Raw genomic sequence first — 12,139 nt, 5'->3', positions numbered from 1 at the left:
TTACCACAAAGAAATGATTCTGCTCCAGAGGGTTTAGAGTAAGTGTGACGTCATGTCCGGTGCTGTGAGGATCCCACCCTCGCCACATAAGGGACTGTGAATAGGGCCAGACATTAGCTACCACTAGATGAAACTTTAGAGAAAATCAATAGTAATTTTCCATCAATATCTCTCTGAGAAACCTGAGAAAACTCACACAAAACATTAACAGTTTGTTGTGAACAAGTGTTGTTTTTTGCATTCATCATGTGTTCTCCCATTTCTGGTAACGGTATCCAGATTTTGCTTTAGGAAAAATACCCGTTCCCCAGCTTAAGCCATGATCAACTTAAGTCAATAAGTACAGTCCATCCTCCTGACACCAGTGACCTATCAGAGATGGGTATACAAACCAGCCAGAGATGCAAGGACACACTTGCTAGGACTTCCGGGAGAGAGAACTTCCTATTTCCTGTTCAGGAACCACTAGAAAAGAGGATGTCCCTTTGGCCAGATGATGTGGTGGGAGAGTATGATGGCTGGCAGGCTAGTCTTTTTGATATCATGAGGGAGAGACTAGAGCTGTACAGTGTAGAGCCTGAGGGTGAAGCCTACACTGCTGTAGGACAGTGCGGAAGGATAGACAGAAAAGGTCTTTAATGATATCATTTGAGCTTCTGGTTGACAGAACAGCTCTGGTATTTTCCATTACGCAAAAGAAATTTTGTTGGTTTTTTTTTTTTTTTGCTTAAGTTAATTTGAGTTGAATTTTCTGTCATTCACAGAGTCCTGATTAACACAAGCTTTACTCCTTCGCTCCTCTCTCAACCCCACGTCTTTCTCCCAAAATGAAAACAAAAGCCATGTGATGCAAGTGATTCTACTTTTAATGCTGGACAGTATCTTTACTGGTAGAAAATAATGATACGAAAGCATTTTAAAAGACAAAGCTTTATATGTAGAAATAATCACTTAACGAATAGTAATACACATATAAAAGGTAATCATTTAGGATTTAAAACTGTAAGCAAAAAAATAGGTTTTCCATTTCTATATTTTACAGAATGCTCTTAACTCTGCTTTTACTAAAAACTTGGAAGAGTATTGCTCAAGCTATTGTCTCCTGAGAGAATGTTTACCACTATCAACCATTCTTAATTCCTTTTTTTTTTCTTTTTGAGGACTATATGACAATTAAAAATTGTGTATATTTAAGGTGTACAATTTGATGATTTGATATAGGTATACATTGATCTATCACTTCAGACAGTTATCATTTTCTTTTTTCCTTTTCTTTTGTTTTCTTTCTCTTTCCTTGGTAATTCTTAAAGAACAAGAATAGATTCAGAAGGCTCAGGTCTTCCCAGACCCTGTTGGCACTCAAGGAAAGAATGGTTTCCAAATTCCTTCATGGGTTTTGCGTTGCAGGCTCAAGCTACCCCCTTGAGGGAAAATTCTTTAAGTGTTCTGGAAAGCACAATCTTCTCTAACCTCAATGGAAGTGATTCAAACCATCCAGTGGAACAAGGATTAGGTGTTTAAAATCAGGGAATTCCTAAAATGAAAATATTTTTGTAGATAAGAGTTATGTATATAAAGAGACTAAACAGTTATGTGAAGAGAGTTATTTCTGGGTAGACGTGAGATTCAAGAGCTTGGTCTTCAAGAGGCTTTGGTCAAGGACGAGCAAAGGGACTCAGAAGTGAAGTAAACGTGGTCCTTCAGGGAAGTTGTCCCCGGCCTGGTGGGAGGATGTCTCCCATAACCAGGACTGTCATCCAGGATAACACATGAAGAAGCACAAGGGCACAGAGGAAGGTTTGCAGGAAAGAGATATCACATCAGGGAAGCTTCCTGATCAGGTGTCTTTCAGGAACAGGGAATGTCTCAGCACATGGAGATGTAGGTGGCTTTCTGGTCTGGAGACAAGAGCATGAGGAAAGACACAGAGAAAAGACAGTACGGGGTAATGCAGGGGCCACTGAGTAGACCAGCTGGAATGGGACCTGGTCAGAACTACCTGCTCTGAGGGAGCTCTTCCAGGGGAAGCTTAATTCATGATGAAGACCAATTCAGAGGCCCTCAGATGAGATGGGTGAGAGACCCACTACCAACATCCCAAAGAGGCCATATACTCCTGAAAACGACACAGTATAATAGAGAAGGTCCATGGCCTTGGTGTGATTTCCAGCTCCACCACTTACTACCTGTGTGACCTTAGGCTTTCCCTTAACTCTCTCAGCCTCATGGACCCCGAGTGAAAAAAGGAGAATAATATCTTTTCTGTGTACCTCACAGGATTGGCATGAACACGAGGAGAAACAGTGGGCACAGAATAGCACTGCCAAATACTTTGTTGTAGTCGGTTATCGTGTCATATGTGAAGCATATCCAGTAAATGCTTTATCCTTTTATTACCACTACATACCAGGTCCTTGAGGCCAGGGAACATGTCTCCTTTAGAACTGGGAATGTAGTATATATATATATATTTTAAAAGGTGCTTGATAAATGAATGAATGAGTAAATGAATGAATAAAGTTCAGAGGCCTCCAACTAGATAATAACATCAACCTCCTAACTACACTGTGTACTATTCTTTGACTTGGCTTGTTTGGCCCGGTAGAGGCTCTGAGTTAGTGGTGATCAGTTGACATCATGGTAGAGAAGGAAGCCTGTGAAGGTGGAGTCGTTGACATTATCTGCATAGAGCCCATTATGCTCCCCGTCCCCATACACTTGGAGCCAGACTTGGTCGCCCAACCCCAGATGGAGGAGCACAGAGCCAGAGGCTTGGTCCAAGTCCTGGTCCTGATATCGGTCAAAGGTGAAGAGCACAGCCTTGTCTTTCTTGTAGAGGCTGAGTTTCACATCCTTCAGGTAGACTGTAATGTGGTAGGAGAAGTAGTAGAGCCCAGGAATGTTGCAATGGAATTTGCCCGTGGTGGTGTCATAGTGGTTTTGCTGATTGTAGAAGATTTTGGTAAAGCGAATGGGAACATTAGGGACAGTGACTCCGGTCTCCAACCCCACACTGAATGCTGAGCGGTATACATAGGCACTTTCTCCGGGTTCTCCTTTCCTGCCTTGGACTCCTGGAAAGCCTCGGGGACCTTCAACCCCAGTCACTCCAGTTTCACCAGTGTCACCCTTAGGACCAACAAGACCTGAGGAATGAAAAGACATCAATGACCACAAGAAACAGCACTCCTGCAATATAAAATACTGTCCCTATAGCCCCTACCCCTAACCTGCTTGACTTACAGAGCAAAGAACCAATAGGAGCTCCCACAGGGGAGAGTTAGACCTCCTCCTTCCACATCCCCCTAGCAGGCGCCCATAAATTCTCTCCAACCTTGTCTCCTATCACTCTCCATCACCTCCTCTCCACCTGCTTTTGAAAGATTTCAGGTCAATAACCACCTTAACTCTTTATGTGCTGGCTCAACCAACCATACTTTTGCTTTTCTATCCCCTTTGTCTTGGATGCCCTCCCTCCTTTATTCTGTTCACTCATCCTTCAAGGCCTAGCTCAAGTCCTTCCTCCTCCTTAAAGCCTTCATTGTTAACCCAAGTCTTCCCTGAGGGCATTTTGTCTCTGTCCCATACTTTGAGCATTTGTCCACATTCAGTTTGGCATACTTGTAGTAGATTTCCTTGTAATAATCTCTCACAGAGTCTTGTGCATTAGACTTACCTTCTTAACTAGACCAAGAATTCTCTAGGAGCAGGACTGTGACCTGCAGGAGGTATACATTAAGTGTGGTTGAATGCCGCTGAATGGAATGGGAATTAAATGGAAAAGAATGGAAATAGGAACGTTAACAGATTGGGAATAGGGATGGATGAGGGTGGGGATGAGAAAGGAAATGGGGAAGGAGATATGGATAGAGTAGAATCAAGGGTACTTGATTTCACAGGTACCACCTATTCTCACCACTGACAGGCCAACTCCAAATCCACTTTAAGTTGCTTATGGGTCACATCAGAAAGCTTTGCTTCTTCCCTGTGTCTAGACCTTAGTCAATAACAGTGCCCTTGTATAGTTCTAGAAGTGCTCCTCTACCCAGAAATCTGATCGAGGAGGCCAAAAACTTCTTCTTACCTGCATCTCCTTTCTCTCCCTTCTCACCAGGGGCGCCATCTCTGCCATCGCGGCCCGGGATCCCATTGTGGCCAGGATACCCTGGCATGCCCGCCATCCAACCATTGCAGACCCCCTTGGGCAGAGGAAGCAAGACTCCAGGTTTTTCAGTCGCGGTATCCTGGGCGTGACTGGGCAGGACTAGAAGCAGCAGAGCAGCTAGTGGCAACAGCATCCTGAGCCCTGGAATCCCAATCTGCATTGTCAGCCATGAGAGAGCAGAACCCACATAGCACACCCATTCGGGATCTAAGCAAGACTGGCCATCTCAGCAGAGTCCACTTGTGAGACCTGCTCTCCCAATATGCACCTCTTCCAGGAAGACTTTTCTGACTATTACAAGCCACCTTGATCTTTTTCTTCCCTGAAATTTGCAGTATTTAGCATCACTCCTTGTGTGTAGTCTCCTTTTCTCAACAGGATTGTGAGTTCAGTGATGGCAGGACAACACTCCTCCAATTTCCTCATATCTGAGCAGAGGACCAGGCACAGGGAAAGCTCCAAGAGGTAATGTATCAAGAGTCTTTCCCTTGAGTTTTTTAAGCATATTGACTCAGATCATTCCATTCAGCTCTAACCAACTTCTCTCTCTTGGCTCCTTCCTTTTCCTTCTTCATTTCCCTTTCCCTCATTTTCTATGTCTGTTCCTCTTCCTTTCTCTCCCATTCTCTTTCTTCCTCTCCCTTTCTCCTGGGTCACATTAAACCATTTGGTATCTTACATACATGCACACACTCATACACGCACGTACATGTACATACGTATGCCCATGCACAATGCGCGCGCACACACACACACACACACACACACACACACACACAGCATCGCCTTGGATTAGTCAGATTATCAGAAATACACTGTCCTATGAGAATTTCCACTGGCTCTTTGCCTGGGCCACCCTTAGCTGCCCCTCCTCATGTGCGTGATCCCTACACAGCTTTCAGGACATAGTTGAGATGTCATCTCTCAGGAGACCCTCCAGATTCTCCCTCCCCCACCTGGGTTGATTGTTTCTCCTCTCTGCTCCCTTTCTAGCATTGCACTTCTTGCATTGTACTGTAATCCCTGATTTGCTCACCCGTTCCCCCCATTAAACTACAAGCACTGGGCAGGGAGCAGGGAGAGGTAGTAAAGCCTAACATATTACCATCACAGAGTAGAGCCCAAATAAATATTTTTAAAATGAAAAAAAAAAGGAAGAGCAAAAAAGCCAGAGAGAGGATGGAAGGAGGAACAAAGGGAAGGAGAAAAGAAGAAGAAAAAAAGGGAGGGTGGAGTGTATTTGAAATATGTATTATGGAAACCCTAGCAAAAAGCCCAAGTGGTACACGTAGCCAAGGGACTGTCTCAGAATCATCCCTCCACAGCCCCCTCCCAGAAGATGGTCCTTTACACACATAGGAACTCTAGACCCCTCCTAACTTCTGCCTCTGATCGTAGTAGGATGATCTTAGCTCCCACATCTGATTGCCAGAGTCTTAGTGTCCCCCTCCCTCTCTCACCAGGAAGTTGAAAGCACCACAGAGAGAGAAATGGGCCCTAGGCATCACTAAGACCCTCTGTGGAGTTTGAGAGGTGATTAATCCCAAGAACTTGACTCTAAACAAAACACAATCCATGTGCATTTTCTTTTCCCCTAATAAAAACTCACTATTTTTCATCAGTTGGCTTGTTTCTTATAGATTATACAGTCTCCAGAATCGGATTTGGCTTCAGGAGACAGCTCCTCTGTGAGGGATACAGGAAGAACTCTGAGTGACACAACCAACTCATCTTTCACATATATGATCATCATATATATACATACATATATATGTATATATTCGTATATATAGTCTATCTTTTACATATACACTCACACACATGTATATGTTCATTAAAACTAGTAATATAAACACTTTGGAAACTACAGAAAACAAAACAATCCTCCATCCCAAGAATTTCTGTTTGTTTTGAAACATAGTGGAAAACATACTTTATGAAGAAATTTTATTCCCCCATTTTTGCCTTGTCACTTTCTAGTTTTTATAGTCATCATTTTAAATGTGTGTGTGCTAGTCCATCAAATGGATACAACCAAAATATACTTAGCTATTTCCATTTTGTTGAACTTTTAGCTTATTTCCATTTTCAATTTTGTTTTAAATCTATAACAATATCCTTAGGCATGTGGCTTATTCCCAAATTATTGCTCTGTTATGACATATTCCCAGAAGTACTGGATTAAAAGGTACAAACATTTTTAAAGCTCTTAATGCACATTCTCAAATTGCAGTTTACTGTACTGTTATCAGGTAATATTGTTATACTGTCACTCTAGTATTATCATTGAAAACAGGTTTTTTGTTGTTAGTTTAGTGAATAAAAGCAATAGTGCCTTCCTACCTAGAACGTTAGTGAGTTGTACATTTTATTAAAAGCCTATTTTCTAATTTAATTTCTTATCCCAATTTCCTCATTCATGATACTGTCTTAGTGTTTTTTCCTCAATTAATTTACTAGGGACACAATGTATTTTTTTGAATTAATTTGTGTGAGCTCTTTATGCCAAAACTTTGTCATATGTGCTATCACTATTTTCTCTAGTGTGCAGATCACTCTGCTGTTTTGTTTATACAGATTTTTAAGTGACAGAAGTTTTAGATTTTTCTATAGTCAACTCTGTTGATATTTTTCTTTGTTTCTAAGTGTTCAATAGTCCTTATCCGTGCCAGGGTTTGGTAAATGTCCTATTTTATTTTCTTCTATTGTTTGATAAATTTTAAAATTCACTATTTAATCCATCTCTGATATTTTGTTTTGGTGTAAGCTGTGATCTACAGTACTCAAGTGATTTCTCCCTATTTGAAGACTAGTTGTTTAAAGACATTTTTAATTGAATTAATATTTTCCCTCTCTAGTGATCTGATGCATCATTTATCAAATATTAAGTTCTAATATGATCTTATAAAGAGAATTGAGAGTGAGACCAGAGAATGGAGAAGAGACAGAGACAGGCAACACAGCAACTGAGACCGGTGCTGACAAGACGCGGAGGCTGCCCCCTGATGGTCAAGTCTCTAGTCATGGCTCACTCTTACTATCTGCATGTACCTTTGTCGCCCTCTACTGGATTTGGAGGGCTCAGGACGGTGTTCTCAACAGCTGCTGGAAATAAAATGAGACAGCTTAGGCTTAGCTTGTACCCAAGATAAGAAGAAAGAGCAGAGTTAATAAGAAGACAAGGAGGAGAGACCAGCCAAGCCCCTTTTGTATTTAGGAAGAATACTTCTTCTGAGACTTTTAAGACTTCATATGTCTTTAAATTTTCCCACGGTTTGTCACCTCCATTCTTTATTCCTTCTGGGGTTAGCAATAAAACTCGTGAGAAGAACTCTGAGAGACTCTGTACTTGTTTTCTCCAGAAATGAGAAGGGCAGAATCTGCGAGGCTGTGCTCTTGTCCATAGGGAGACAGGAGGAGAGAATCCAGAATGTGAGAACTGGTGGACGCAGCTACAAAGGGCCCCAGCGATAAAGGGTGATGGGGGCTTCCTCCAAACTGTTGAAAGGAGTACATTCTCCCAGTCCATGGAAAGACATTCTGTCCTCAACACTTCAGTGTTATGGACAGATTTTTCCACTAACAGGAACAATTGGGTTCCATGATGGCAGCATGGGGAAGAGGTACTGAAAGGAGAAGTGGAGGGAAGACGGATACAGGATCCCAGGAAGTCTCTGATGCTGCAGATTTTGATTGAAAAAGAAGGTTGTCTTCTAACCTAGTTCTGGGTAGAAAAATCAGCATTTGATAACATTTAAAAGTCAGTGCAGAGCTGCCTAATTTTCAAAACTATTCTAAAATTATGTGTACTCTTCGTTTAGATACAGCAATTGTTACACTTTGATTCTGAAAGAATTCTATTTCCATTGGGGGAATAGAAACTGTAATCTAAGACTGAAATCTAAGATTCGAATGTGTGTATCAAGAAAACTTTTACATGGATCTTGAAGCTAAATCCCAAGTGCCACGTATAATTCTTTGCCATTGTAGAATGCCATTTGTAAAGTTCTTGCCTCACTGAATATCTCATTTAATTCTCACAACCATCTTGAGAGACGGTATGTGGTAGAATAGGGAGCACAGGCGCTATGATTTCAGTACTTGGGTGAAAATAATTTTATCCTTACCTGTAACATGTTTCAGTCATATGCTTCTTGGAAGATTAAGTGATATATTCCATATAAAGTACTCAGAACAGTGTCTGGCACATGTCAGAGCACAATAAATCTTAGCTATAACTATATCCATTTTAAAGATGAGGAAAGTGGGCTTCGAGGAGGTTAAATGACTTGTCCGGAATCCCAGAACTACATGTACTGGAGCTGGAAATCAAACTCAGGTCTGCCAACGTCCAATAATGGACTCGTTGGCATAGTCCAGAGGAGGAAAACAGCATCAGGGTCATGCATCTGCCTTTTACTATTTCACCCCATAGGATGGGGTTACCATCCTATGGTTATAACAGATGGCGGAGTGAATAAGCCTCCACATCGTGATGCAGGTGACCTGGCTTCCATTCTTTGCTCTACTATTAACTCATGGGGTGACTTCCCTGCCCCCACCCCACTTCTTGGACTTCATGCTCTTTGCCTGCAAAGGTGATTACTAATGATATTAATCCTTACCTAACCTATTTCACATTATTATTGTAAGAACCAATTGACTAAAAGTATGAAAAAGTATTTTATAAGTTTATAAGGTGATCCGCACAGATAAGCGAAGAGAAGGGAAGCAAACAAACATTTATGGATCACCTCTTTAATCTCATTTCACGCGCACAACTACAGGAGGTAGGTCTCAATTCCCATGAGAGAAATCTGAGGCCCAGAGAGATTTGGTAACTTCTGCCCATGGATAACAGGCAAAAGAAGACAGAGGTGCACTTTGAAATTCAAAGACTGAATTATTTGTACTGCACTGGCTTTCATGGCACACTGTGCACCAGCATGGATCGGTTTACTTTTAAAAATTATACAAGAGAATGTTCATGATATTCTCTGCATCCTGAAGGGCTGTAGTCTGATGTCTCATTTTCATACATTAAAATGTATGAGAAATTCCACTTTGACCTGTTGGAATTTCAGTAACAACAGCAGAATCTTGTGAAATGCAGAAATGGGGTCTCCTTTGGGACTGGCAGGGGACACAGCAGTATGGGGGAAAGAGGTCACCAAACCCAGTGCCAACTCTTCCAGCAGGAAAGGGCATTAAAGCACAGTTCACAAAGTCCCTGAGAGACAAAAGGGACCCCAGGAAATCTTCTCACCTCTGCCCTGCTTTTACAAATGGGAGGCTAAGTAGAAAGAAAGGGGTGCATTTATTAGATCCTCCTAGAAGCCAGCTCCCACAGTAGGGGGTTTTACACGTTATTTATTTTATTATTTATTTTAATCTTTACAAGAACTCCAGGAAGCAAGGAAAATAGCCCCACTTTAGAGATGGGAAACTGAGAGATTAAGGAGATGATCCCTGTGAGATTCCCAGGCTGACTTCCAAACCAGTGAGCTTTCCCTCACATTATACTGCCTCTAAAAAGCTTCTCAGATTTAGTTTCTTACCCTGCTAAATGAGGTCATTATGATGAGGGACGTGAGAACACTTGAAGTTGGCAGGAGTACTTTGGGGTGTAAATTGCATAAGGCACTTTCAAACCTTATTTCATTTAATCCTCCCCACAGCTCCGCTTTTGACTCCACTATACAGAAGAATCTGAGACTCAGAGAGACCAAGATGCTGGCTTAAAATCATGCAACTCTTCGGTTGTATTATATGAACTTGTCATTTTTAAAGGTCAAAAATGGTAGAATACTGGCAATTTCACATGGTGTAACCTAATGATAAATGAAAGAACCAGGAGTTAACTCAGCTCCCAGGAGGATTATCTGAAAGCTTTTACTCAGCCCTGGGAGAACTCTCAGCATCCCCATGCCCAAATCAATCTCTCTCTCTCTCTCTCTCTCTCTCTCTCTCTCTCTCTCTCTCTCTCTCACACACACACACACACACACTCACACACACACACTCACACACACACACTCACACACACACTCACACACACACACACACAGACACACACACACACATTCTCAAGGAACTGGTAAAGCAGAGCATCCCTCCACCACATTTTCAGGAATCAGCCTCTCTCCACATGAAGGAATCCCTCCTGACTGAAAGCTTCTAGTCGCCAAAGCTTCTACATCTTGACCTCAGCCAAGTGTCTGGGGCTGCTGGTCTCCTGGCTTCACAAGGAGTAGGTGAGAAGTTTGTCCCCATAGCCATCTTAGAAAGGATAACAACCAAGTCGCGTGTCTGTCTTTATAATTCCTGAAGAATTAAGGGAGGGCAGAAACAAGGACTGCCAAGTGAACTGCAGGGCTCCCTTCCCATTGTTCTGCTTCAAGAACAAAGCTCACACTCTCATGTTCCTTTGGGAATATTCTGCCAGCATAAAGGGTTCCCCTGCTCCCCAACCTTGTCAGGAGGAGCTGGCCTTACCTCTCATAAAGGAGTCACCAAGAGTGAGGTGCCTGTCCTCCTTGCAAGGCTTGATCTGAAAACCAGAGCCTCGGCAGACGGGGGACCCACATCCTCCGACACAAAAAGCCTGGCCTGATCTCTGAACTGCCTCCCACTCTGACCCCTGCATCTACAACTGAAACAACCAGGATGCCCTAACACTGTGCTCACTGGGGCAAGCGGAATCAGGTTTGACAAAGGCCAGATAGATCCAGTGGTTTCTGTCAGAAAATGTCTTCTGAAAATAAGGTTATTCATAAGCTCCCAGCATATGCCAGGCCCGTTTCTCACTTTGTCTCATTTGACCCTCTCAAACAGCCTGTGAGATAGCCCCACATCTGTGTAGATATTCCCCTATCTACAGATTCCCCCAAGTCTGTAGACAACAACCATGTCTCACTCATTTTAGTATCTCGTGAACCCACCCCGAGGTCTGGCCCATAGAATCTGCTCAATAATATCCGCTGAGTGGAACCACATGGTAGGGCTGGTTTCCAAACACAGTCTTAGGTCTGACTGTGTTCAGGCTTTTCCCCAGCTGCCTCGTCCTGTGCTTCTTTCTCTGAGCAACAATTGATCCCCTTCTCCTCTTACTTAATTGGATTCTGTCACTGAGCCATCCCTTGCACCTCACTGATCCTAACTTTTTCTCTGGGTAAGCATCTTGCCCTCAAGAGAACTGGGCAAAAGTCAGGATGGTCCCAGGCATTTTGACCAGAGGAAGAGTTTCTTTTTTCTTGGAGTTGTGAGAGAATCGAGGAAGCTGCTCTGGTCAGAGTTTTGCCTGTATCCATCCCTGCCCTTCTATAACAGGAGAATGTGGCACAAAACAGCCAGAGGCCCCACTGAGGGAAGCCACCCCCACCCCCAGTCTGGAACTTTAATCAAATGCTCTTACCCTCAAGTGCAGAATCAGACTCATAGACTGCAGTCAGCATGAAAGTGAGGAGATGGTCCAGCCACAGAAGCCTGGTACTCCTGGGGGCAGGCTGTCCCCACCTTATAGTTGTCCCTTCTCATTGGCCAACCCAGTGAGGGCCAGAGACCACTGGACCGGCACCTTGCCCCTGGCAGCTGCCCTAGGTCTCTACCCCAGGGAACTTGGTGCAACCCCGCTTGAGCTTGGGAGGCCAAGTGGAGCTTCAGTCAAACACTCGTGTTCCCAGGCCTTGGACCTTATTTTTGCTTCCTGCAACAGCAGCAGAAGATGGGGCAAGGGGCAAGACCAGAATCAGGAAAACAAGCTATTTCTGCATTTGATGGAGGAACTTCCTCATGTAAAATAAATTGCCTGGTGGTCCAGGACAACTCCCTCTCCCCAGAAAGTTTCCGTAATAAGTTAGAGACACAAATTACCACCTTCATACGCTGTGCACGATAAAGTGTGGGACTGTATGGGTCAGTCATTAGCACTTCAGAAAAGGCAACAACCAGAGTGGGCTGCAATAGAGTAAGAAA

General features: G+C 43.1%; 1 protein-coding gene across 3 annotated transcripts; it reads right to left on the bottom strand.

The window, feature by feature from the left end:
* Window positions 1-848: 848 nt before the first annotated feature.
* On the bottom strand, window positions 849-11,733 carry ADIPOQ (adiponectin, C1Q and collagen domain containing). 3 transcript variants are annotated; one of them, XM_019752130.3, is made up of 4 exons: window positions 11,580-11,656; window positions 7,217-7,270; window positions 4,085-4,306; window positions 849-3,146 (listed from the first exon to the last, which is right to left on the bottom strand). In XM_019752130.3, the coding sequence occupies exons 1-4, from the start codon at window positions 11,617-11,619 to the stop codon at window positions 2,626-2,628; spliced, it is 837 nt and encodes a 278-aa protein (XP_019607689.3). In that variant the 5' UTR covers window positions 11,620-11,656; the 3' UTR covers window positions 849-2,625. The 3 variants fall into 3 exon arrangements, with proteins under 3 accessions (XP_019607689.3, XP_019607691.3, XP_019607692.3); XM_019752132.3 differs by lacking the exon at window positions 7,217-7,270 and having other exon boundaries at window positions 11,580-11,733; XM_019752133.3 differs by lacking the exon at window positions 7,217-7,270 and having other exon boundaries at window positions 4,085-4,319; window positions 11,580-11,682.
* Between the last annotated feature and the right edge of the window lie 406 nt (window positions 11,734-12,139).

Source organism: Rhinolophus sinicus, chromosome 17 (genome assembly GCF_057876585.1).
Source record: "Rhinolophus sinicus isolate RSI-liver-muscle chromosome 17, RSI-T2T, whole genome shotgun sequence".
NCBI classification, from domain to species: Eukaryota; Metazoa; Chordata; class Mammalia; order Chiroptera; family Rhinolophidae; genus Rhinolophus; species Rhinolophus sinicus.
The sequence above is the reverse complement of the archived record's forward strand: the minus strand, read 5'-3'. Positions and strand labels throughout refer to the sequence as shown.